The sequence below is a fragment of the Durio zibethinus genome, chromosome 12 (assembly GCF_047325235.1).
Source record: "Durio zibethinus cultivar Kanyao isolate XHJ-2024 chromosome 12, ASM4732523v1, whole genome shotgun sequence".
Taxonomy (NCBI): Eukaryota; Viridiplantae; Streptophyta; class Magnoliopsida; order Malvales; family Malvaceae; genus Durio; species Durio zibethinus.
Window position 1 is genome coordinate 11453652 of NC_143173.1, and position 27623 is coordinate 11481274.

Genomic DNA, 27623 nt, shown 5'->3' on the forward strand with positions numbered 1-27623 from the left:
ATATATATATATATATATATATGAATATATCGTCGTATATTGTTGTTCTTCTTCTTTCCCACTTTTCTAGTCCTTAAATTTCCTCGTGTAAATTGTGAAAAGCTTCTAATGGGGGAAAAAAAAAAGGGATTCTGGCTACGTACTTTATAAGTAGACAAAACCTATGTCTAGGCTACTCGTGGACACTGAATTTATTGCTTAGTAAATGTACGGACCCTAAAATTGTTTTTTTTTTTTAATAAATGTGTGTTTATGTTATAAAGTACCCTAGGTTGTTTCTACCAAGCAGCAGTTGTGCTCACAGAGAGCTCTGATAATGGGCAAGAACAGTGAGCTTGACTTTGGTCTTCATTGTCCTGAGACCTGATCATTGATCCAGCAGTGCCTGGATTGATTTAAGGGATTTACTAAAAAGACCGCCAAGCTTTAGCGATTCTTGTATTCCTTGTTGCTTGATTAAATAACAGCGCAGGAAGAACAGAGAGCTCGGCCCTTGTCTTGCTTGTCCTAAGTCCTGATCAATGATCAACTAGTGCTTGGATTGTCATTTATCTACACCACCACCAAGCTTTAGCTATTCTTGTATTCCTTGTTTTTTGTTTAAATAACAAATTAATATTTTACCTATAATTCTTTTTTATTATAATTTTATAATTATTCAATCAAAATAAAAAATATGTAAAAATTTATCAAATTATAAATATGAGTTTCATATAAAATTTTTATAAATTTTCTATAAATTTAAATTATAATTATTAATCATAATATAATAATTTTCAATGACATACTCTCAAATAACAATTCTCCACACTAGTTAAGTAGTTAATAAACATATGAATTTTGAAATTTTAAAAATTTCACAAAAACAGTTGGAGAACCTAGGATCATGTTAGTATTGGTTTATTGATTATTTATCATATGTAGTCTCTCAGAGGAGAAATTATTATCATAGTTGGGATATTTGTGGATGAAATTAAAGTGAACATGAAACCCCATTTAAATTTTCCATTTTTCTTCCTTGGGAAGAGAAGCAGGGTGTTTCTTGATTCTTGCCAAGCAATTGTCTGCGGGCCTTGAATGTGGTAGATACCTAATTTTACTCCCAGGATTAAGCCGCTGTAGCCTGCAACGCCACGTAACAAAAGGAAAGTACTTCGTTAGTACTATCATTGATCATTCTTAAAGAAGCCTGCTCAGTGCTCCCCTCAATGCAATGCTTAAAAGGACATTTTCAGCCACCAAACAGTGCATTCATCCATTTTCTTGAATATTCGTTGCTGATTGTGATGATATAAAGTTTTTTTTTTCTTTTTAACAATTTTATGTGAAAATTATGAATTATAAATATGATAAACCAACATTGCAAAATAACTTACTGATAGTTGAGGAGAAAATGATGAAGAAAAATAGCAATTTCAAGCTTGGCTAGATCACTTCCAGGGCACAATCTGCTTCCTGCTCCAAAGGGAAGGAAAGTTCCTGCTTTTGCTGTATAATCCTGCAAAGTATTAATTAATAGGTTGTACTTTATGGTTGGTGAACAGGCACAGAGAAAACATTAATTTAATTTAAAGAAATATGAAAAGCATTATGAAACGTACATCCCATCGAGAAGGATTAAATTCTTTTGGATTTGGGTAAATCTCAGGGTCCAAGTGAATGCTTCTGAACCAGACTAGAACTTTCCACCCCTTGGGAATGGTATATCCTGAAAAGCACGAAATTTATGAAGATGAAAAGAATAGCATCAAGTGGCGACCAGTGGTGAGTGTATAAATATATATATATATATGAGTAAGATTTATTTATATTAATGTAATTTTTATATTTTTTAATTTTAAAATTAAAATTAAAATAATATTTTTAAATTTAATAATTTTGATCTAAAAATTAAAAAAATATATAAGAATTATATTAATGAAAGTAAATCTTATGTATTATTAACTAACTTAAATTGAAAAGTTCTACAATATCAACTGACCGCTTATATTGACATCTGTTTTTGCCTCACGGAAGACCATCAATGAGAATGTTACCAACCGAAGCGTTTCATCAATCACCTTCATAAATCAAATTAAGGAATGAAATGAAGGGTTCCAAATTATACTGAACATCCAAAAACTCAGCTGAAAGCCATAAAATTAACTGATATAACACAGAGGTACCTTAGAAAGATAATCCATTTCTCGAATTTCTTTGAGCGTTAAACCCTTTTGGGTCGGTAACCTTTTTTTCACGATCTTTTCTTGCTCTGCCTGTATACAATATTTTCTAGTCTAATGAAAAAGCAGCACATGAAAGCTCTAAGAATGCTCAAATATTTAACTAAACAAATAAAATGTGCACAACATCTAAATTATGCTACCTTTGCTTTTTCTAGAACTTCTGGGTGTTGTTGCAGGAAAATAGTCGCCCACATTGTAGTGTGGCCGGAAGATTCATGGCCTGCATTCAGGTACATCAACATAATATCAATTATTTCCTCATCATCCAATGTTTCACCTTTCTCGTCTTTGACATCCATCAAGGCATCCAACATGTCTTGCTTCTTTGTTGAGTTATTTGTTTTCCTCTGATTTCTCCGCTCATTCACCACAGATTGAAAAACCCCTACAAGTTTTTTCCGAGCCTAACAAAAAAAAAAATCCTTTTCAATATATTCCTCTTTAGCGTACGATAATAAACTTCACATGCAAGAAACAAGTAAGAAAATCTCACCTTGAGGGCTTTATAATAAGCAAATCCTGGGACATTGATTGCCATAGCTCTAACTCCATAGTTAAGGGTTGTGTATTCCTTCTCCAAGGCTTCCATTACCTCTTCGCTTTCTGAGCTGAGAAAAATATACATTATTATCCTAAAAGTGAGCTTTCGGAGTTGCGTCAAGAATTCAATTTCTCTCATCTTGGTCCATTTGTCCAAGGCAGATATCACATTCTCTTCTATATATGGGATGTAAATGGACAGTGCTTCATGGCCATTGACAGGAGCTGCAGTTAAACGGCGGAGACGCTTGTGTTCTTCATAAGAAATGCCAATAAATGATTTCTTTCCAATGAGTTCTACTGTGGCAGTAGGCCATCCAGGCTTAAACGCACCATCATCATTTAACACTCTTTTACATATTTCGGGCATTGTAACAATTACACTTGGGTTCCCAAACATGAAGGCCTTGTAGATTCCAATGTGCCCGAATCTGCGTTGGTTGTTCAATCACACATCAAAAGTGTTGTGTACATTGGGAATGAGCTAGCGGATAAACGAAGTGGTTATGAAAGATGTAGAGAAATAGTAAATTTTTTTATAGTATTTAATAATATTTGATAATTAATGTATAAAAAATAAATATTTATAAATTTTTTATTTATGTTAAAAGTACTTGACAAGTATTGTTTGATTAGTAATAAAAATAAATATTCATTAATTTAATACTAATAAAAATATTTTTTTTTTAAATTGAGGTTAATTCAATCACCATGATTAGATCATATAGTAATTTAAAAATCTTAAATGACAATGATCTTGGATCACGAAAAGTGATTAGATCATTACTATATGAGATGATATGAGTTTTATTTAAAATGATGAAAAAATTTTATCACCAAAAAAAAAAAAACTTCAAAATGATCAAAAATTTTCATTTTTTAATCATTTTATACAACTTATGTGACTTTTTATACTCATCCAAATTGATTTCATACCTTACAATTTTTTATAGAATAATAAATTTTTACTTTATAAATTATTAATTCAATAAACATTAAAATTGTCACTTTCTTTTACAATCATAGTATTATAAATACTAAGGTTATTTTAGATATTTCATATTCAATGATTTTTTTATGAAATACCAAACATAATAAATTAATATCACAATTATTTATAATATTATATCAAATATAATATAATAATTTAAAATCATCAATGATCAAATCACTTTAAAAGTGATATCAACTATAACTAAAGTATTGTTTAGTATATAGGATGATAAATATGATAATATGATAATCATTCTATACAATATGATAATCATTCTATGTTATGTTTTATTTGTATATAATTGAAAGGAATATAATTATAAAAAGGATTATCATCCTATTGGTATAGAAAGATTCAATTATCTCAAAGTGAAAAGGATTATTTTTAATCTATGAGATTAAACTTACATATCTTATTATATCTTTAAAAATTATATTAATAATTTAAATTGTATAAATTTTAAGAAAAAAAATTTTGATTAATAAATAAATTATCATATTTTAATCCTCATGCACATCAAACATAAGATAAAATCATATTTTTTAACATAATCTTATTCATAATATTATATTATTTTATTTTATCATAATTTTTTATATCAAATATGACCTAAATACCTAGGTTATTATGAGTTTCCGTAGATATTGTGGTGGTTTTCCTCTTTGACCAAGATAGCTACAAATTGATTGATTAATAATTGTAAGGCGAAAGAGAGAGGAAAAATGCTCAAAATTCAACATCTTTTAGCTTGAAAAGCGGAGCATAAAAGCTTTCAATCGGACGTTCGAAATTTTTTTTGTAAAAGGGCATATATTAACTTCGTATATATAGACACCAAATAAGTTGGTATTTATAAAATGTATTTATAATCATTGTTTTTTTATGCTTTCGTTCAAAATAGTTTAATAAATAAAAAACATTGTTTTAAAACAATAACTTAATGTTATGTTTGGTAAATAAAATAATGAATAGAATAAAATGAAAATCATCATCTACCATATTTAGTTTGTATTTAAAGAAAAATAAATTAAAAAGAAAATTAATCATTTTCTTGATATAAGATAATTCAATCTTTTTAAATTAGAGATAATAATTATTTTTAATCAACGAAATTACACTTACATGTCTTATTTTACCTTTAAAAATTATATTAATAATTTAAATTATTAATTATATAAACTTTGAAGAATGATAGTTTTGATTAATAAATAAAATTATCTTATCTCATCTCATCTTAATTTTTATACAGATCAAATATAAAATAAAATAATATTATTTAATCTAATCATATTATAATATTATTTTATTTTATTCTATTATAATCTTGTACAATAAACCCACTCTAAGCACCGAATCCAATGAAATGTATGCCAGCTTCTAAAAAAAAAAACATTTACAAGGCTCGACCACTAAGTGGTTTGGATTTCTAAGGTGCCCTAAAGACAAATTATCCCCCATGAGCGTGAGGTGGTGAAGTTGTTTGTTTGCATAAGCTAGCCCAAAAGGAAAACAGACTCACAAGTAGACGTGACACAAAATGATAAAAATATATAAAAGTGAATTTAAAATTAATAAAAATAGTATATAAATTTGATAAAAATTAAAAAATATATATTTTTTATATTTAATATATAAATATAATTTATATATTTTATGCATATTTAACAAAAAAAATAAATATAATATAAATGCATGAGTTACAACTACACTCACAAGTCGCAACATATCCTCGCCAAGTTACACAGAAAGTGTCAAATAATTTTACCGACTCTCGTTAAGAAAGAAAAAACAAAAGCCTATGATAGCGAAGTGGAACGCGCTGGTATGCAGGATTAGCAAATACGAGTAGGCGACAAGACAGCCAACTGCCCCATTTCCAAGACATTAGGTGGTGGGTCTGGTTCAAGCTGAGCTCACATGGTCCCAAAAACAAGTACATGCGTTTTTGTTTGTATGAAAAGTTGGCCTATATAGGACTCGCTAAGATGAACGGTGAAATTTGGAATATTCCATAACAGACTATGGCGCTACGTTAAATGTCCCGTATGCTCCTCTTGAATCATCACACTGCTATGCATCTATGATCTATGAATGATACATTGATCATGCTGTATATAAAAAATAGTAAGGACTGACTAAATAGCCAAAGCCAAAGCCAAAGCCAAAGCCAAAGCTAAAGCCAGAATAAACGCAACGTATTACTGTAAAACTTAAGACAGCAAAACTGACAAAAGAGGCCAGCCTAGCCCATTTCTCTCTCTCAATCAAAGAACGAAATATATTGCATACTCGTCAAAATTATTTTTCCGGAGATGAGAGCTAGGCAGAGACAAACACTTCCCTGCTTTAAGCGGTCATGCAGTCCTGACAATTAATTTATGTTTAGTTTTTCCTTTCCTTGCCTAATCGCCAATTTTATCTAGTGGAGATCGCTATTGCTTAGAGCGGGGATATTTCGGTATGTATATTTTAGAAAACCGCAGGTTCAAAGGTAGACCCTTGGAGAGGGATTGAGAGTGGGAGGGCGTGACTGAGTTAAGGAGAAAGGTTGCTAGAGTTGAGAAGCTACCGTTATCATGAAATTGAATACCAGCAACACGTCTAGCCAACCCACACGAGAATAATCATGGTAACAACGACACAGCAAACTCTACATGGCATAGCAGCTCGAAAATAGAAAAAAAAAAAAAAAAAAAAAGGAAAAACGAAAAAGGGCAGTGGTTACAAGGACAAACAAAAGTCTTTTTCTTTTCTCAAGGGGGTTCAAATTGTTTGATGGATAGAAGCCTAGAACCTCTGTTGCCAACGTCAGTTTCCACAGATTATTCTCGTGGAAACTTGTTTGTTTTCTGCTCTCACCATCTAGACCACTTGAACTTGAAAAATCAAAGAAAAAATGTAAATAAAAATTAAAGGGGATAACGAGAAGAAAGAGAAGACTCAATTCAAAGAAAGCCGAATGGGAAGAAAAAAAAAAGTCCATCCCTTGTCACCTGAGGAATCTAATCGCTAACGAAACAAGGCCAAGCAGAAATTATAACGCATCTTCCATTTCTTGTGTGCCAGTGGGAACACAGCACATAAGCTATTAGATAGAGCCTGTCTTGCTATCAATATATGCATACACTTATTTTTGTTGCGCATATGTCTATAATTACATACAGCAAACAAAGAGAGAGAAAGAGAGAGAGAGAGAGCGAGGAAAAGTACCCGGAAACGAAGGAACGGATGAAGGAATCGGGATCGTTGGACCTGAAGGCTCGGAGAAACGACCACATGTTGCCAATGAAAGGCCATCCTAAATCCCCTGGCGGCAGAGAGTACCTCTTATTGCCTAATTGGGTTTCATACACCCAACAATTCACTCTCTCCAGGACCCATTTTACAGACACAAAGCCAGCCAATGTTGCTAAGAGGACAACCATCCACATCGAACCCATGATCTCCATTACAGGTAAGGTGCTGCACAGCTCGAACCACCAGTATTTGTGCATCAAGCTAAGCTTGAGAGACTTCTCTCAAGGAATAGTTACTCTTGTTATATCCTACGTTCTCAGCCGTTGTTAGAGCCAGGATATATACATATATTTATATATATTACTATAACTGAAAGTAGCAAGGATAAAGGGTAGCGCTTAGGAGTATTTAAGGACAGTGGCTCAAAAAAAAAAGAAACCAAGAGCACAAACATGCTAGTGAAAGGCAAATAGGGAAAGTAAGCTGTTACGGCACTAACTTACATTATTAAAGGACTAATAAAAGAAAAAGACAGGAGGCAGCTTGCCGGCCTTTATCTGCTCTTTTGTCGTTTCTATATTGGATTTGATTCTCTGTTAAGAGTTTCTCTCAACTATCTACTTTACCAAAGCTGCAAATTATATTCAAAATATTTTGGATACTTTTTGATTCATTAGATTTGTGATAATCTTTTTTGCCACAGAAAGATTTGTGATATCTTTTTTCTTTTATTTTTTAACATATATATATATATAGGAAATAAAGGTTAATGCAAATTATTATTAGTTTAATTGGTAAGTTATTTTTAATTTTCAATATACTTTTTTAGAGAATTTTCAATATTTTTAATTTTTTTCCCAGTCAAAAAAATCCATTTTATTAATGATAACCTTCCCAGTCCGACCATCATACTAACGTCAGGAACTGTAGAAGTCACAAGCATAGAGCAAATGAATATATTCATGATTCAAATGAATGTATTAAAATATTCATAATACATGTTTCAGTTTTGATTATGTAAATATATATCAAATGAATGTATTAAAAATATAATAAATTAAAAAAAAAAGTAATGAAAGCAGTAGTCACATTTCAAGTTTCTTTTCTCTTTTACTCCTCCAAGTACTTAAATTTAGTTGTTTGTCGTTTATCCTCCTAATGGAATTTTGGCACGCATTTGCAAGACCCACTCAGCACAGCACACTCACACTTCCATCTAATCCTTTCTTGATTACGAGCTTAGACTTGTTTCTTCAATTATGTCCACAAAGTGACGAATGTTTAGAGGAATTACAGATGAGAGCAATCGACCTAAAGTTTCAAAATTATTAAGAAAGATTTCAAATTCACTTATTAGCCTAAATTTCCCCTAATTCATCAACTTTCTCATTCTGCTTATTTTTCTTCTTTCATCCGCCCTACTTTTGGCATTATGATAGCCGGATCTGGTTTGCTAAAGCCATTTCTGACCACTACAAGCTGAACCTTTTTGATCTGGGTGGATTCTTATATCTTGTCGATGTCAGGTTGGGGCTTACTTCGGTCGAAATTAGCTTATCATGGCCCAATTCAACCTTAACAAGCTAAATTCAAGGGTAAATTTCACCGTAAGTCATTCAACTTAAATCCAAATCTCATATGGATCATTAAACTTTAATTTGCACATTTAGATCACTAAAATTTATCAAGAATACCAAAATTAGTCACCTTAACAGATTCTATCCAATTTTTGACAAAAAAATGACATGACACAATATCATAAGCCACATCAACTAATTAAACCGATATAATTTTATGAAAAGTCATTAAACTTTCACCTAATTTTTAAAATGGTCACTAAATTCTAATTTGTCTTTGTAAGAGTAATAAAATTATTAAGTGCACCAAATTTGATCATTATAATAAATTTCAGCCAAAATAAAAATAAGATAAATATTTAAATAAAAAAGTCCTTATAGTTTAATTAAATCATTATTTATAAAATATTTATGCTCTTTCATGTAAATAAAAGCAGTAATAGTAACATTACTATAACTTTGTTCAATAAATTAAATGTTGACATCTATAATACTCTTCAGTTATCAAACTCTCCTTGTTTTTCACTACCTATTTGATTTGAATCAAGTTACATGAACTATAGTATCTTTAAATTTCTCCATTAAACCATGTAGCTATACCTCGCAAAGATGCAAATAGTGTCCCGATCCCAAAAATGTTTTATAAATGGAGTAGCAAAGCTATACGTGAAAATAATCGCCTATCCAATCTGCTAAGAAATCCATAAGTTAAAATGCCTTCACTCGAGATAGATATATGGCACAAGGTAGTCGCACCTATGGTACCAAATTAAGTAAATTTAGAAAATCAAAAGAAAAAATATTAAGTGAATCCAGTGCAAACAGATTTTTAATGATTTTTTTTTAAGTATTACTGCTTTTATTTATATTAAAGAGCATAAATATTTAAAAAATAATGTTTTAATTAAATTATCAAGACCTTTTCTTTTATTTAAATATTTATTTAACTTTTATTTTGAATGAAATTTATTAGAATTACCAAATTTGATATACTTCCCAAATTTTAACAACTTTGTAATAACAAATTAAAGTGATCAATAACCTATTTTAGAATTGGGTAAAACTTCAATAATCTCTCATGAAATTATATGAGTTTAGTTAGCTGATTTGGCAAATGATGTGGCTGATGAGATGGCATCCATGTCATTTTTCTATCAAAATTTCGATGGAATTTGACAAGGTGACCAATTATAGTATACTTAACAAATTTTAGTGATCTTGATGGGACATATTACAATTCAGTGACCCAAATGAGACTTGGCTATAAATTGAGTGACTTATGATGAAATTTACCCCTAAATTCAATGTTTAAGTTTGTTTTCTATCATCAACAATAAGGAAGATAAGATGATGTGAACGATGATTTTTTTCTTTTGTCATTTCATTTTTCTTTCATTTTTTCCTTTTAAGAAGATCGATAAAAATAAAAAAAATTAATTTAAAAACAATTCATCATAATCATTATCATTATCATTATATATAAAATTTAAATATTTTACAACAAATATCAAAATTTTTTCATAAAATTTAAATTTATATCATAATTTTATTACATAAAATATAATAAATTTTGATTAAAATAATAAAAAAACCTAAATTTTTTCATTTTATCTAAATAAACCTCTCTACTAATATTACATCCAAATAAGCTTTTGAACTTTAATTTACATTTAAATAAGTTCTTAACATTTAATTTGTATCTAAATAAACCTTTAACCTATACTTTATACCCAAATAAACCTTTAATATAAATCAATTTTTTGTTTAAAATAAGAAATTATTTGGATATAACTCAAAGAATAAGAGGTTTTTTTTAATATAATAAAAGTATATGGTTTTATTTAAGAAAAGTAGAATTGTTCAAAAGGGTTTTTAGTATTTTAGCCATAAACTTTGGATTACCTAACATTTATTTGGATTTTTTATTTTTAATTTTCTTTTATTCATTTTCTTTAAAATCATTATTTGTTGAAATTTATTGAAACCTTTGGTTTTGTAGCATTTATATTTTTTTTCTTTTGATTTTCTTGTGACTTATGATTTTTCATTTTTTTAAGAGTGAAAGATTATATTTATGTTTTTCACATCTCTATTACATTTTCTTCTCCCAATTATTATTTGCCATATTACTATAACTAGGTTTTTTTAATGCTTTCATTTTGATAAATTTATAATTATGCAATTTTTCAATCATGATTTATGAATTTTTTACATTTCAAATTTGTTTATTAGTCAATTAATATAATTTTTTTAGTGTTTATTTTTTTTTATAATTTTTTATTTTTTACCATAATATTTTTTTTTTTTTGCAATTTAAGCTTGGTTTTTAATCAATTACTAATCATGAAGTTTATTTATTATTAAGTTTTCATTTTCATAATTTTTTTTATTTTTATCATAATCTATGATTTTTTTTTGGTATTTCAAGTTTGTTTATTAACCAATTGGTTTCTTTTTTGGTGGTAACATTTTTATAATTTTCATATTTTTTTACCACGATCTTTTTTTTTTTTAGTTTAAGCTTAGCTATTAACAAATTAGAATATTTCACAGTTAATAATTATCTCTTAAAAAGATGATTGGATAATTGAAATTTATGTTTATCAATTGTGAGATATTTATAATTATAAGATTAAACAACTATTAGTATAAAAATGATGTTAATTGATGGAAAGGTATAAATATATATATATATATATATTTTGTTGGTCATGCTATATTCTTATTTTTTATTCATTTTATTAGTTTTTGGTTCAATAGTAGGTATGAGTATTGTTTTTATATTGTTTGCTTATGATTTATGATTTTTTGGATTATAGAAATACTTTCAATCTCTTATAAATTTTATTTTTAAAATTTTTGGTATGTAGCATGTGTTAGTAGTTTAGAATGTGATGCATTCTACATTAGATAAAAAGATTTAATTATTGATGACTAAAGTTAATTTTTGCATTAATTGTATTCATATTTTAAATAATTATGTTTGAATAAAAATAATTATCATAAGATAAATGGTCATAACTATTTGAATATAAATATATTATTATCCATAAAGGTCATAGTTATACAGAATCCCATAACTATTTGAATAAAAGTTTATGTCTGTTCATTCATTATAAATAAATTTTTTAGTATAATCATTTTTACTTCTCCTAATTAAAAAGTTTGAGGCTTTATTGTATCCTAGAGGTATAATTAATTTTAAAAAAGTATTCTTCACGTCTTATAGTCAAAATTGTTTTTTATTATTTCTCTTTCTTATTTATTTTTTCTAACAACATGTTAGTAATCAAAAGATTTGTTAGCATTCTCTTTGTGTTTGCATCTTTAGAATTTTTTACTTTTTATATGATCCATGATCGATGTTTTTGCTATTTAAATTCATTTGTTGGGCATTTGAGGAACATTTAAAACCCATAGTTGCTTATGACTTCAAATTTTCTTATTTTAAGCAACAAATTAACTATTACGATGAGATTGAAAGGTTTGGTTTGTCAATTATATGATACTTTTTTTTTTGAAAATATGTATTAATATTTTATTTACATCTTATTTTTATGGAACAAGTTAACATAAAGTTTGCTTCTTTTTTCATTTTCTTCATTATGTTTTATTTTTCATAGCAATTTTAAATTTTTTGTAATATATGATATAATTGATAATGGAAGGTTATACTCAAATTTCAATGTTGCGATAAAATTTTGATTCATTTGCTATCTCATGTTTTTCTCTTTTTTTTTCCTCTTAATCTATTTATTCATCTTCTTTCTTCAATTTTTTTATTCATACTTTTTATTTAATAATTAAATTATAGAATATATATATTTTATGTTGTCATATTTATTTATATTGTTAACAAATTTATATTTTCTTTACAAGATTTTTGTTTACTTTTGATGGTTTCTTTATGTGATTATAGTATGATTTTTTATGTTAAGGTAGCAACGTAAGATTTTTTAAAAACTCGATATCAATGTAATTTTTTCCTTAATAAAAGGCATTATTTATCTTTTGGGTAGATAATTTTCTTCTAAATATTCATCTTTTGAGTAAGTCATTTTCTTTTTTAAACTTTTTAAATTAATTAAAATGATAGATATAGAAGGTTTACAAGAATAAAACTAAGTAAAATAATTAGAATATGACAAATAATCATATAATTCTTTTAATCTTATAATATATCATATACAATATACTTATAAAATTGATCAGTTTGGCAAAATAAATGCATTTCAAAATGAAGATATATATTTTTTAATTTTTAATATTTAAAAAATAAAATGTGTATCAATTACACTTGCAATTACATTCATCTAATAAATTTTTTTAATATTTTAAAATTTTTTAAAAAATGGGTTCTATTTAGTATTATTGATATAATATATATTCTTTTTTATTTAATAATTTAAAAAAAGATATTACAGAAATTCATAATCATATCGCTATTTGATTTTTTTTTAATTTTTTTAAAAATCTTTGATAAAATTTTATTTTTGTTATTTCATTTCGTTTTATATTTATACATATGTATTATATTAATAAGATTATTATTTAATATCTTAATTTAATAAATTTATTTTTTAATTTTTTAAGTTTTTTCTTTGTTTTATTTTTTCATTAAATTAATTTAATTAAAAAAAAAGAGGTTGATTAAAGTGTCCACATTGCAACTCCATTTAGCTTTTTTCTTTTTTATAAAAATTTTTTTAATTAGATTAATTTTATATTAAATAATGTTAATTGGTAAAAATATTAAAATAATTTGTATTCGATAGATCACAATTAAATAAAGGAGTAAATTTTTTTTTATTGAAATCAAGTTGAAATAGGTCTCTTTTTTTAAAGAAATAAGAGATCAAGATGAAAATATGTTTAAAGTGTTCTAACCAGCCAATTTTGAAGTACATATAGATGTATATATTTAATTATTAATTTTATTATATATATTATATTATAATTATTTAATATCTTAATTTAAAAATTAATATTCTAAGTTTAATTGAAGTGCTTGTATGATATCCTTTATAAGATTTTATTTTTTATTTCTTTGTTTTTTCTTTTCATGTTTTTTCGTTTTTTATGTTTTTACTTTTTTTTATTTTTTAAAATTAGATAACTTTCCTGAAAAAATAAAATCAATCGAAATAATTACATCTCATTTATTTTATCTTTCAATTTTTTATTTTTAAATTAAATAAATTTTACAATAAAAACCAATTAAATATATAATAAAATAAAAAAAAAAATTTTACCAACTGCAATGCGGATATTTTGCTAAGGGCTCATTTGGAAGTCGTCGCGCTTCCGTTTCAACACGATTGGTCCTTTTTTTAGGTGCAAATCGCACCGTCCAAATGTTTGGTTAACACCAGTGAGGCTTAATGGCCTCCGTTCATTCATCGAAGGTAAGAGCCTCCGTTCATTCACTGGAGCTTCAGTTGAGATTCAATTATGGCTTTTATTCCTATTTTACCCATTTTTATTATTATTATTATTTTTTGCCCTTAGTGTTATAAGGATTTTCATGCCATTTGATCTTTATTTTTTTCATTTTGATTTTTTATTTATAAATTTTAAAATAATTTTATTAATTTAATATAAATAAAATTTATTATAATATAATAATTAATATGTATTATTGTTTTGATTAATTAAAATTTTAAATTTTTTTAATATTATAAATAAAATTAAAATATATAAATAATTTATCAATAAATTTTTAAAATAAAGTCTTGAATATTAATTTTTAATACTCACTAATTTATTATCGAAACGCATATCGCTTTATTAATTTTAATTTTTTTATTATAATAATTAATTTTTCATCCACCACATACACGACGTTTTAAATTTCATCGAAATTAACGTCGTTATCCATGCAGATGAATCCTAAATATATATATAAAAGAAAGAAAAAAGCATTAGAAACCCAAAAAAAAAAAAAAAAAATGATCGATTTGACAAAAGGCTGAATGAACGGCCTCTTCTATGCTCTGCTTTTCCAATACACAACTCTTTCCCTCCACTCTCTTTATGACCCACCCTCGCTTCTCTCTCCGTTACCGCTTCGTGAGTTTCCTTTCTCTTTTATTTCCTCTTTTTCACTGCAAAATCTTTTTTTTTTTCCACATTAATTTGTTATGACTTCCAGCTAGCTAAGAGTTAGATAAAATCAGGACTTTTTTTTATGCGGTGTTTTAGAGATGTAACGTGGTGGAGCCGTTGAAGTTCGACAATGGAAAGCCGCACTTTCCTTTTCTTGCCACTGACCCTGCATTGCCCACCTTTTGTCATCAAAGACCCATTTGGAAAACGTTATCAACAAAAACGACACAAGACTTATATTTTCTGGCACTGCTAACCCTACTCTAGCTCAGGTTTTAATTATGCTATTATAATGCTATACTTTTAAAAGCCTTTCTTTCAGATTGTTTTTGCTATCTAATAAGTATCTATATACTAGTTTATGTTTTTGTAATTTTTTATATTTCTATTTCTGCATTGCACAGGAAATCGCATGCTATATGGGTCTGGAGCGTGAGAAAGTCAAGATTAAGCGTTTTGATGATGATGAGATTTATGTTCAGTTGCAAGAGAGTGTGAGAGGGTGTGGCGTGTACCATCTTGCAACCCACCTGTCCCCCTGCCAATGAGAATCTTATGGAGCTTCTCATTATGGTTGATGCTTGTCGAAGGGCTTCTGCTAAGAATATTACTGCTGTCATTCCCTATTTTGGCCGTGCCAGGGCTGACAGGAAGGTAACTCTTCCCATTTTAGCACAATTAATAGATTTTGCTATGAATTTTTTGCTTGCTTTCAAAGCTTATTGTTACTATTGGAATGCTTGATCAAATGGAATCCAGTTCCAAATTTCCAGTGGAATTGTTATTAATTCAATTTCTTGAAATAATTTCATTTATGTGATAGAATTCTCTTCATTTTGGTTTTAAATTGAGAATTCTATGTCCCTTTTTATTGTTCTAAACAATGGAAAATAGTCTAATTCTATTTGATTCACATTCATTCCAAAAAGGCTATTTGAAGTACAAAATGAATTTAGTTGAATCATTCCCTTGGTATTTGGTTCTTCAGGTATAAACATGGCTTTTTAGAATTTCCAAATATCTCATCAAACCATTAAGTCCCTGGATATAAAAATGTAAAGAAAGGATATTGTTGTCAAGTATGAAACTTTAGAAGTCCTAAACATGACAAAGGCACAGCTTGAGATAATAGCTCTACTCTTCATTTAACACATAAATATCTTTACTGGTTATATTTGTCCACTGTTCTTCCAGACTCAAGGGCGTGAATCTATTGCTGCCCAACTTGTAGCAAATTTGATTACAGAAGCAGGTGCAAACTGTGTTCTTGCTTGTGATCTTCATTCTCGGCTATCCATGGGTTACTTTGATATCCCCATGGATCATGTTTATGGTCAGGTACTTAACCTATATTATCTGTATCACTTTGATGTTCTATGTTTAGAGGTGTGAATCTATATTGCATGTAAGCATTAAGCACAAATGTTGGAGTACAGTACAAAAAATAAATTGGTATTTATTTCAAATTACTTTTGTACTTATGAAAAGCCTAAAATATAATTCTCTCATGAGGAGTTGCTTTATATTTGTATTCTCTTTGAGATTAACTTATGAATTGTTATCACAAAAGCCTTATCCACTACTCTATTAGTTCTTCTTGCATGCTGGCCTGTTCTGTGTTAGCTGACATTTACTATAGAAAATTTTGCTCATTGCAAATATTTCTCTCTGCAATTCCAGCCAGTGATTCTTGATTATCTTGCTAGCAAGACAATATGTTCTGATGATTTGGTGATAGTCTCACCAGATGTTGGTGGTGTTGCTAGAGCACATCCTTTTGCCAAAAAATTATCTGATGCACCTCTTGCAATTGTTGATAACAAGCATCATAGGCATAATATTGCAGAGGTGAGATCTGCTTATTTATGAGTGTTGTGTTATTCTTGCAAGTTGGGTAGGATAAGGTACCATTTCTCTTTTCCAAATGTCTTGATTGATCAAGATTTCAATATTTGGGGGGGAAAAGAAAACGACTGATAGAATTTTGAATATTTATGAACCTCAAAAGAAATGGACTAGGGTATGATATAGAAGGTGCAAGGCAGATTAATATCATGCCAATGGATAATAATATTTAGTAATTGAAATCATGTAATGTAGTGGCTTTGCCCTTGCTACATATATGGCAAAATATTGGAAGCTGATGAGAATAACAATCTTCTAGTCCATGTCTGCTTCTATTCTCATGCTTGATTAATCCATTGCTCTCTTTCTCATTCACCCTTTTTAAGCTGTAAAGTAATACTGAATTATTCTCAATTTGAACTTTAAATCAACATACAAATATTATCTTGTAGGTCATGAATTTGATAGGTGATGTGAAAGGAAAGGTAGCAGTTATGGAGGATGACATGATTGACACAGCTGGTGAGTTATGTATTATTTCTTTATCTTTTGGGAAAATTTTGATTGAGATGATATTTCATTCTGTCCTAAGAATCATAATATATTGGTCATGCCATATTTTATTTCTGCTTTGTCAGTGTTAAGATGTGAATGCTAGTTACTGAATCCTTATTAAATGTTAATTATTGCGTTCTGGGTTTCACAGGGACAACTGCCAAAGGTGCAGCACTATTGCATCAAGAAGGGGCCTGGGAAGTGTATGCATGTAGTACACATGCTGTTTTTAGGTATGTGGATCTTTAATAGCTCAAGATGCTTGGTTGTTCTTTAGCATAGTGTGAAAATCTGGTTAGCAGAAGTTGCTTCCTGATAAATACACATATTTTGAGCAATTTCACTAGGCACAATGATTTCCACATCTCTTAAAAGTTTGAGTTTATTCTGAATCCTGTGGAGCAGTTTTAGGAAGTTTTTTACATAGAAAACTGCTAAAGTTTAGGATTTATTAATGAATTGTGTTTGAAATGCTATTAAGGCAATTGATACTCAAGCCATAAAATACTAAAAGAACTGATTATCCTTTTTGACAATAATAAAAGTCCAACTGAGTGTCCGGAATAAATCTGGTACCAGACTGTTAAAAGTACTATTTTACTAAATGACTTCTATTCTGAGTTCCTTCACATGCATGATCACAATGAAATCAGGCTGTTGGAGATTACAAGTACCTATGCTCTCCAAATTTCTTTAGAAACTTTGATATATGATGAAATTGTCACTAAAAAGATCCTACAAAAGGTTATATTGGTAGCTTTTTTGTAATCATTGCAAAATTCTTGTCAGTGAAGTCATAACTCTTTGTTTTACCGAGTTCTCTTGTTTGTATGTTCTTTGATCAAGATTGCTATATCAAATGGTGTTAGTATGCCTTGGCAAATGCTCATCATATTCATCCTTTTGTTTGTTTGTTTGGTTACACAGTCCTCCGGCAATAGAGAGGTTGTCAAGTGGTCTTTTCCAAGAAGTAATCATAACAAACACCATCCCAGTATCAGGGCAGAACTATTTTCCTCGGTTGACAGTCCTCTCTATGGCAAACCTTCCGGAAGAGACCATATGGCGTGCTCATGATGACTGCTCTGTGAGTAGCATCTTTCAGCAGAATCAATTTAACAAGATCGACAATCAGATTTGTTCTTTCCACGAAAGTAGAAAAATAAAATGATTTCATATCTTCTTCATACATGAGATGTTGATTTGTTGCAAAGCTTTGATTTGTTTCTGAAGCTCTCTTTATAAGCTGTGATTGAAAGGGATCTGCTTCATCACAGATTGTAGTGTAATCCTGAATTTGTAAAGATAGATTAGGGGAATTCCTAGAAGTTACGCCTTTTTCAATTCTTTCATAGATTTCCTGGAAGAGCTTCTTGCTTTTTGCTTGTCATGTCCAAACTTGTATTTGTATTACCTAACTAGAGGACTTTTAATCTAGTTTGGGGAACGTGGAGTCTGGAGAGTTCATTGATTTGAAATATTTGTCGTTGGTAGGGAGGGTTCGAACCCTATTCGACTTTGGGCATTGATTGACATCTCAATGGGATGGTTTGCACCAGAGTTGCCTGGAAAGCAGAAACAATTTGATTTTATGGAAAGCGAATCAGAATGCGAATGAATCGTTCTCTATCTACTCGGGAAGGAGTGGTGTAATGTTTAGATTTTATCTCAGTTTAATTTTGTTTCCAATGATGTTAAAGATAAAATTTTCCACATCGTTATAATGTTTTATGCATACGTAGACTATATATATGTATATATACTGGGAATTGTTAGCACAAGAAGAGAGGAAGAGACAAGAGGTATCCCTATATATTTTTGTTGTATTTAAATAAGTTTTTAATTTTTGCATTTAAATAAATTTTTTATCTTTAATTGTATTTAAATTTTTTTTAAATTTTTACTTAAATAAAATTTTAATATGGATCAATCTTTTTTTTTTTTTTGAAACATGAATTTATTTAGATTTAAATCAAAACATAAAAGTTTATTTTAGTATAATAAAAACATCAAAACTTATTTAACAAAAATGAAATAATTTAAAGGTTTTTGTTTTTTTAATATTTTAACCTTGATATAAATAAACTAGTGGTATTAGTATTTATGTATCTATAATTATTAGAAGCAAGCTAACGGAAAAAAACTCTTAAATTATTCTATATTTTACATAAATTTTTATATTTTTATTGTACTCAAATAAATTTTTATTTTTTAATTTGTATACACATAAATTCTTAATATAAATAAATTTTTATTTGAAATAAAAGTTTATTTGGATATAAATTAAATGTTAAAATTTTATTTAAATATAAATTAAAAATTAAAAATATATTTGAGTATTAATTCAATATTAAGAGTTTATTTAAATGTAATAAAAATATAAGATTTTATCTAAATCAAATGATAAAGTTTGAGAATTTTTTTTTTATTATTTTAGTCTTAGGAGTATGATAATAATATCAACTTACTTTTGGATCAATTAGTATCATATCTATCGATTTGAGGCTGCAGATTTTAAAAAAATTATAAGCTTAATATCATTTTTAGTCATAAGTATAAGGTTAGGGACATTCTGGGTTTAGAGGACAATAAAGGAGTTAAAAGAAAATTAATAGTAATACTATGACTATATATACAGAATAAAAACCCGCCGGTGCCAATGCCAAGCCTAGGGTTTCAGAAATAAAGTGCATGTCTTCTCTCTCTTAGACCTTAGTAGTGAGTTTGGGTCGCAAATCAAACCCCTTGGCGGGAAAAGAAAAACCCTAAATCGAGTAACAACAATTCCCTAATCCCTGACCAATTCCTAAATTGAGAAATGGGAAAGGACGAGGAGGAATTGCGCGGAGAGATTGAGGAGAGGCTGATCAACGAAGAGTACAAAATTTGGAAAAAGAACACTCCTTTCCTCTACGATCTCGTCATTACCCACGCCCTCGAGTGGCCCTCTCTCACCGTCGAATGGCTTCCCGACCGCGACGAGCCTCCCGGCAAGGACTACTCCGTTCAAAAGATGATCTTGGGTACCCACACCTCTGAAAACGAGCCCAATTACCTCATGCTGGCCCAGGTCCAGCTCCCGCTCCAGGACTCCGAGAACGATGCTCGCCACTACGACCACGACCGCTCCGACCTCGGCGGCTTTGGATGCGCCAGCGGCAAGGTACAGATTATTCAGCAGATCAATCACGAAGGGGAGGTCAATAGGGCTCGTTACATGCCCCAGAATCCTTTTATTATAGCCACCAAGACTGTCAGCGCTGAGGTTTTTGTGTTCGACTACAGCAAGCATCCTTCCAAGCCGCCTTTGGATGGAGCCTGCAGTCCTGATTTGAGGCTCAGGGGCCATAGCACTGAGGGCTATGGGCTGTCTTGGAGCAAGTTCAAGCAAGGCCATTTGCTTAGTGGCTCTGATGATGCTCAGATTTGTCTCTGGGACATCAATGCCACTCCCAAGAACAAGTCTATTGATGCTATGCAGATCTTCAAGGTCCACGAGGGTGTGGTCGAAGACGTTGCCTGGCATCTCAGACATGAGTACTTGTTTGGTTCCGTTGGGGATGATCAATACCTACTTATTTGGGACCTGCGAACGCCATCTGTCACCAAGCCTATCCAGTCCGTAGTTGCTCACCAGAGTGAGGTGCCTATCAATCAAATTTCTCTGTACTTTTTGTATGTAATGTGTGTGTAAATAAAAAGTTTGTCTTTTTTCACTAATCAATTCTGCAGTTACTGATTTCTTTTCTTTCTATTTTAGTTAGGCTGAATATTTCTTGGGATTTAGGAAGGAATTCACATTTTGGAGATAGAAAGTGACCAAAACAATAGCATATGGACTCAACTCAATTCACTTCTTGCTTCATTTATCCATATTAGTTTAGTGCCACCTTCAGTTGCTGTGCTTATTGTTTAGTCATAATTCAGATGAATAGAGTCAAATGTAATTCATATATGCTCTGATAATTTGTGCTTTTGCTGATTGGAATGCTAACAAGTTGCCAATTTTCAATACTATATGGCAAATTTGCAACACTTGCTGTGTAGTTTGATGTCGTTATTTTCTTGTTATCAGGTTAACTGCTTAGCTTTCAATCCCTTTAATGAGTGGGTCGTGGCAACAGGTTCTACTGATAAGACGGTTAAGTTATTTGATCTCCGCAAGATAAGTACTGCACTCCACAGCTTTGATAGCCACAAGTAAGAAATTGTGCACAAGGCATACCACCATTAGTATTGTGGATTCATGAAATTTTCTTTTTTTTTTTCTCTTTTTGGATACTTAATGCATTTATGCAATTCTTGAAGATATGTTCGTAGCTAATTAGGAAGTGTTTATCTTTGTGTCTCATGAAGTTAGTTTTGCAATGTGCAACAGGGAAGAAGTTTTCCAAGTTGGATGGAATCCTAAGAATGAGACAATCTTAGCATCTTGTTGTCTTGGTAGAAGGCTCATGGTATGGGATCTTAGCAGGTGAGTAACTCATTGCCAAATTGTGTTCAGTTTTCTGAAAGAATGTAACCTTTACTAAGTCTCTAAGCAAAGAGATAAAAAAGGGGAAAGGAACTATGTATGATGTTTTTCATGTCAACTTTTGTCTTAACAAAGTTGATTGAATCACCTAGTTAATTTCTTTATGCAACTACAGGCTGAACTCCTTCACATTGATAATATTATAATTATTGGATTCTTCTTTTGCAGGATTGATGAAGAACAAACACCAGAGGACGCTGAAGATGGTCCACCTGAGTTGCTCTTCATTCATGGGGGTCACACCAGTAAAATTTCTGACTTTTCATGGAACCCATGTGAAGATTGGGTTATTGCTAGCGTAGCTGAAGATAACATTCTTCAAATATGGCAGATGGCAGAGAATATTTACCATGACGAGGATGATATCCCAGGAGATGAATCCACTAAGGGTTCTTAAAATGTATTTTTCTCCCCAACTTGAGGAGAGCCAACTGGAGAGCCAGAGAGTGTTGACAAATTTAGGAGTAAATTTAGCTTGATTTCGTATGATATATAGTTGGAAAGGGTCTACTCACCCCACCGTCGACATTTTAACTCCTTTTTGTGGATTGGTGTTTTGAACCTATCGACTGAACTGTTAACTGTTTTTACAATACATGTATTGTATTTAACTATTTATTTGCATATCTATCTTCTTTCAATCCCTCAATTTCCCTCTATTAGTAAATAATTTTTTTGTTACTTTTTTTTTTTCCCGAAAGCAAAATAGGCAGAAAACGAATTTATCTCTATAAAGATTAGTTACTTTACAACAATGGTAGAGAAGGGAACAGAATATACAACACGACAGGTTTAACGCCTAGAAGCCGCAATCTCATTCCAAAATAATGAGCAAAGGATATCAACTTTTTTAAGATATCGAAAAGGACGTCCGAGCTTGCGTTGGTTCCTTTCTTTCCAGATGAAATAAATGCAGGATGTATCAACGAGACAATCCTGTTAAAAATTGGCAATCCATTTCAGACTCCTCTTTCTCTAAAGATCGGGATGCTATTCTTGGGGTCTTGAATTTTAACTAAATGTTTTGTGGTTAAACTATTGTAATCTCTTAACTGATTTATTATGTTTCTTTGAAGTAGACTTGATCCATTTCGTTTTGGATGAATAAATTTAATAGTTTATAAAAAAAAAAAAAATTAAGATCTATCATAAAAGCAAGGCTTTATTTCAAATTCTTGAAATCTATAACATTTTTGCTTGATGGAAAACTACTTTAATGGAAGGAACTTGCACCTTTTGGAATTTAAGGTGCCCATCTAGCTATAATTTCAGAATCAGATGCTTTCTGAAAATCATCACTAGGTTACAAAATATGAAGCCTCCATCAATGTGAAATTTGCTATGAAAGTCCCATCATGTCTTCATAACCATGCTTCCACCAACTCTTCATGTCTCATTACCTGAATTGTTTTGCTTATGATGAAGCACTCGATCTGCAGCACTCTGTGAACTACGGCCACCTTGAATCTGATACTTATTGTCTTGGGTGTGATCAGTATCTCTCTTCATGAAATGGAAGTCCATTATACACCTGCATTCCCCAGTTCCAAGGCAACGGCATGCCACCACAAATCCTGCACCTGCAGAACTGATCAGAAGAAGTTTATTAGAGCACCATTACCAGGGAATATGCAGCTTAGTTATGAAGGATATATATTTTGATACCTTCCCATTTTGGCCATTCTCCTCGGGGAAGCATCTCTAGATGAATTTGGTTTGTTCTACCTATAAGAGAATGGATCTGACCGCAAAACAAAAATATAAATATGTTATTAGTTTTTCACATTTTTCTGTGTAGTATAATATAAAAAAATTATACAAATTTATTAAAATTTATCATAAATTTATTAATATACGATACAAATATGTCACTATTTAATTTTAATAAAACTATTATTTCTATTAATTTATTAAATAAATTATAATTATAATTAGATCTCATAAAAAGTAAAAATATCAATTATAAATTAAATTCTATTTAAATAATATTTTATAATCAAATTTAGATTCAAAATTTTAAATACATTTAAATAATTTAATAAACTTAGTGTGTACTGATTTTAAAATTAATTTTATTATTTAATTTAATTTAATTATTTAAATAAATTTTTTTTGTGAAGACCTAAAAAATAAAAATTTTATTGATATTTTGATTTATAAAATAAATCATTTCTTCCTATTCAAAGTTTTATATGCTTATGCAACTTTCGTTCTTCTTCTCTCTTCGTATTCGTAATGTCACGAGCTAAGCTTTCTCTCAATGAAGCAATAGATCGTGCAGTACTTGAATGAACGCTTTTACACAAGTCAACCAAGGATAGTTCGATATCTAAATTGGTAACTAATAAGCCACTAGTTAATCTCAAGCATACACAACGATATATCGGAGCAAAATGGGAGCACACCAGGTGACCCCCAATGTTCTCAATTAAAAAAATATTTTATTAATATCGAGAATAGTATAACGAGTCTTTCCACCATCGTCGAGGTCAGAGAGGCAGCCCTAGATAGGTGGTTTAATACGTACCTTAACCAATGACGTAGCCTAACAATACGCCGACTGTTCACCCCCTCTAAAGAGCTAATGAGATTTTATAGCTATACTATCAATAACTATTACAATATTTGAAATGAAGACACTTTTTTCTAGTACATGAGATCTACCCTTCCCTTTGACACCTTTACATGGTCATGGCCCTATACATAGATGGCTCATGACAACCAAAGCCTGGTCATGACCCTATAAAAGGTTGGCTCATGATATCTTCCCCCACCTATTCTATCGACGTACTCATCGACTTGTTAGCCTAAAATTCTTCAATCTTCTGCTTGAATACTCGGAGGTCATGATCTTTTTCTCAACTGGTTTATTTTGGTCCTAAACTCTCTCATTTCACTAAGTATTCATGAACTATTCTTCGAAATACTCTAGATACCCTATCAGTTAAAATCTCTTCAACTCGACGTTTTAATGGTGGCTTCATAGAAATGGCAGCCCTAGTTGATTGATCGTGACTTGCATCTATGGGATCTGTATAGTAAGGCTTTAAATTGCTCACATAGAATATTAGATGCACCTTCATCCATTTTGACAGGTCGATTTTGTAAGAAGCATTTCCCATTTTGGAAAACATTTTTACTGGACCCTCATATTTTCACACCAACCTACGATCCCGCTTATTCAGGAACTTAGTTTGTTCGGGTACTAGTCTGACAAGAACAAGATCACCAATTTTGAATTGTTGTACCCTTTGGCCTTTATCTGCCCATATCTTCATGCGTTTCGATGCAATCTCTAAGTATGTTTGCACAATTTCTATATTTTGTCACCATTCTTTGCTAAGGTTGAAGGCTCACAGATTCTTTCCTTGATACAACTCAAAGGACGTATGCGATAGTCTTAGTAATTATCCATTGACCACTTCAAATGAACTTTTATTTGTGTAAGAACACTTGTTGGAATTAAAACAAAGCTAAGCTACATCTAATAATGAAGGCTAATTATTCTGATTAGCTTGAATAAAGTATCTTAAGAGTCTTCCAAAAACCCATTAAATCATTCAGTTTAACTATCGGTTTACGGGTGATAACTTGAAGAGATGTTGAGTTGAGATCCAAAGATCTTGTAAAGTTCCCTCCAAAATGACCTAGTGAAACTCGGATCCTTGTCACTAATAATGTTTTGAGTAAGGCCCCAATACTTGATTATATGTTTAAATATTAGTCAAGCCGTATCTTTCGTAGTGTAATACTTTTGGGCAGGAATGAACGTAATATACTTCAAGAAATGTTCAATCACCATCAGAATAGACCCGAGATCTTTAACTTTAGAAAGGCCCGATATGAAGTCAAATGAGATACTTTCCCAAGGTCTTATGGGCTTAGGTAGTGGTTCAAGCATGCCTATCAATTTTTTTTTTCAACTTTATCTTATTGATAAATGAGGTAAATCTTTGTATAGTCCATCACATATTGCCACATGTGAGGTCAATAATAGCCTTGTTTTAATAAAGCCAAAGTACATTACTAACTAGGCTGACCCATCTATGGTATGTCATGGTATTCCCTCATAGCATCTGTCTCAGACCCTCTATTTTTGGCACAAATAATCAAGGACCCATTGTCAATAAGACCCTATTTTTCTACCAAAAGTATTTGGATTTCCCTTTTTCTACTAACTTTAGGATGGTATTGGCCTGTGAGTTTTTCTTCAGATTATCTTCAATTAGCTTATGGACATTTGTTGTGACTTTACTAGCTGTCATTGGGTCAATTCTCCTAAGGGCAGCCAACTCTGCTCATCTACTCAATACATCTACCACTTGATTGGTTCTTCTAGCTATATGTTAGAAATAAAATTCAAATTCGAATAAAAATTCCTGCCATCTAGCTTACTTAGCCATAAGCCTCGATTGGGTGAGAAAATGACTAACCGTTGCATTGTCTGTCTTTGCGATGAATTGTGAACCCCACAAATAATACCACAATGCTCTCAAACAATGGATTACTGCTAAGAGTTCTTTCTTTTGAACCATATATCTCTTTTCAACTTCGTTCAACTTTCGACTTTCAAATGCTATCGGGTGTTATTCTTGCAAAAGCACTCCCTCAATAGCGAAATCAAATGGATTTATTTGAACTTCAAAAGGCTTCCAAATGTCGAAGAGAGCCAAGATAAGGTCTTTCATCATAGCTTTCTTCAATCCCTCAAAAGTCTCTTGACATTCATTTATCTAACACCATTTATATTTTTTTTTCAATTGCTCCGTGAGGGCCATGATTCTACGAGAATACGTTTTCACAAATCTTCTATAATAATTGGCTAATCCCAAAAATAAGTAGAGTTCACTAACATTCTTTAGTGTTGTTCACTCTTTGATAGCCCTAACTTTATTCATATCCATTCGAATGTGGCCTTGTTCAATAATGTGGCCTAAAAAGTGAATTCATGTCTAAGCAAGTACATATTTCTCCCTTTTAACATACAACTGGTGCTTTTGTAGAATTTGAAACACAAGATACAGATGCTCTTAGTGCTCTTCCAAGTTAAAATTATAGACTGTTATGTCGTCTAAATAAATTACCATAAACTTGTCAAGATAGTCATGGAACACTTAATTCATCAAGGTATAAAACATAGTAGAGGCATTAATCAATCTAAAAAGCATACCAAAAAAGCATCATACCATGTTACACAAATAATTTTTTGCTCATCTTCTTTAGCAATTCTGACTTGATAATAGCTAGATCTCAAGTCCAATTTGGAAAAGTACTTAGCCTGGCTTAGTTAATCAAATAAATCCATAATAAAGGGAATAAAATATTTGTTTTTCATAGTTACTTTGTTTAGGGTTCTATAGTCTACACATAACCGTAAACTCCCATCATGCTTTCTCTGAAATAGCATGGATGCCCCAAATGATGCTTTTGATGGTCTAATGAACCCGAATTGTAAGAGCTTATCTAATTCTTTTCTCAATTCAACTAGCTTTGGCAAAGCCATGCGATATAGGGCTTTAGTTGGTGGTTTAACTCCTGAGAGAAACTTAATCTCATGGTCTATTAATCTTTTAAGAGGTAAGACCTTTGGCAATTGCTCTATCATCACATTTACAAACTCTTTCAATACCTTTTGCACCTTATCAGGTACCAGTTCTAACTTAATTCCCTTTTTGTAAATCGGTATAGCCACATAGGAAGGCTTCCATCTCTTCACCCTTTTCTTGAATTGTAATGTTGAAATCATTTTCTTCCATTCTTAGAAAAGATCGTGGTCGGCATTACATATAGGCATTCCTTTAAGAACAATACACAACTAGTAGCAGGAATTGGGATCGCCTGAACTAACATCATAAACTCTAATTCTAGGACAACATCAAAGTCATCCATAGGGGAAACCATGAAATCTACATTTTCTTTCCATGGTTTCAACTTAGTCATCACACTCTTGGAGCTTCCACTAATCACAAAGGCTAGTGAATTAACCACTTTCATTTGCCCATAGTCCTTGT

General features: G+C 30.4%; 2 protein-coding genes, 1 long non-coding RNA gene and 1 pseudogene across 5 annotated transcripts; 2 read left to right on the top strand and 2 right to left on the bottom strand.

Moving 5' to 3' along the window:
* Positions 1-869: 869 nt before the first annotated feature.
* On the bottom strand, positions 870-7463 carry LOC111296387 (ent-kaurenoic acid oxidase 1-like). Of its 2 annotated transcripts, XM_022890672.2 has the most exons (8): positions 6970-7463; positions 2719-3196; positions 2366-2629; positions 2166-2255; positions 1982-2060; positions 1602-1708; positions 1377-1498; positions 870-1123 (listed from the first exon to the last, which is right to left on the bottom strand). In XM_022890672.2, exons 1-8 carry the CDS (start codon positions 7251-7253, stop codon positions 997-999), a joined length of 1551 nt encoding a protein of 516 aa, XP_022746407.1. In that variant the 5' UTR covers positions 7254-7463; the 3' UTR covers positions 870-996. The 2 variants fall into 2 exon arrangements, with proteins under 2 accessions (XP_022746407.1, XP_089596666.1); XM_089740540.1 differs by lacking the exon at positions 870-1123 and having other exon boundaries at positions 1373-1498.
* A 7049-nt stretch (positions 7464-14512) lies between these two features.
* Positions 14513-18802, top strand: LOC111297518 (ribose-phosphate pyrophosphokinase 1-like; annotated as a pseudogene). The gene is made up of 9 exons (XR_016325868.1): positions 14513-14642; positions 14775-14950; positions 15083-15332; positions 15873-16016; positions 16359-16526; positions 16976-17045; positions 17230-17311; positions 18006-18165; positions 18573-18802. The product of XR_016325868.1 is annotated as a ribose-phosphate pyrophosphokinase 1-like (transcript).
* Positions 18803-19736: 934 nt separating this feature from the next.
* LOC111297011 (histone-binding protein MSI1-like) lies at positions 19737-22236 on the top strand. Its single transcript, XM_022891535.2, has 4 exons — positions 19737-20721; positions 21154-21278; positions 21457-21552; positions 21781-22236. Exons 1-4 carry the CDS (start codon positions 19897-19899, stop codon positions 22007-22009), a joined length of 1275 nt encoding a protein of 424 aa, XP_022747270.1. The 5' UTR covers positions 19737-19896; the 3' UTR covers positions 22010-22236.
* A 424-nt stretch (positions 22237-22660) lies between these two features.
* LOC149515695 (uncharacterized) lies at positions 22661-23338 on the bottom strand. Its single transcript, XR_016325869.1, has 2 exons — positions 23278-23338; positions 22661-23200 (listed from the first exon to the last, which is right to left on the bottom strand). It is a non-coding gene; the product is annotated as an uncharacterized LOC149515695 (long non-coding RNA).
* Between the last annotated feature and the right edge of the window lie 4285 nt (positions 23339-27623).

Excerpts from the sequence above, each read along its gene's own strand:
- LOC111296387 (XM_022890672.2), bottom strand. The coding sequence starts at position 7,253 with ATGCACAAATACTGGTGGTTCGAGCTGTGCAGCACCTTACCTGTAATG. Across the intron at positions 2,061-2,165 it reads AAATGGATTATCTTTCTAAG|GTGATTGATGAAACGCTTCG; the intron begins GTACCTCTGTGT and ends TGATTTATGAAG. Across the intron at positions 1,124-1,376 it reads CATTTTCTCCTCAACTATCA|GCTACAGCGGCTTAATCCTG; the intron begins GTAAGTTATTTT and ends GTGGCGTTGCAG.
- LOC111297011 (XM_022891535.2), top strand. The coding sequence starts at position 19,897 with ATGGGAAAGGACGAGGAGGAATTGCGCGGAGAGATTGAGGAGAGGCTG. Across the intron at positions 20,722-21,153 it reads TAGTTGCTCACCAGAGTGAG|GTTAACTGCTTAGCTTTCAA; the intron begins GTGCCTATCAAT and ends TCTTGTTATCAG. Across the intron at positions 21,553-21,780 it reads ATGGTATGGGATCTTAGCAG|GATTGATGAAGAACAAACAC; the intron begins GTGAGTAACTCA and ends CTTCTTTTGCAG.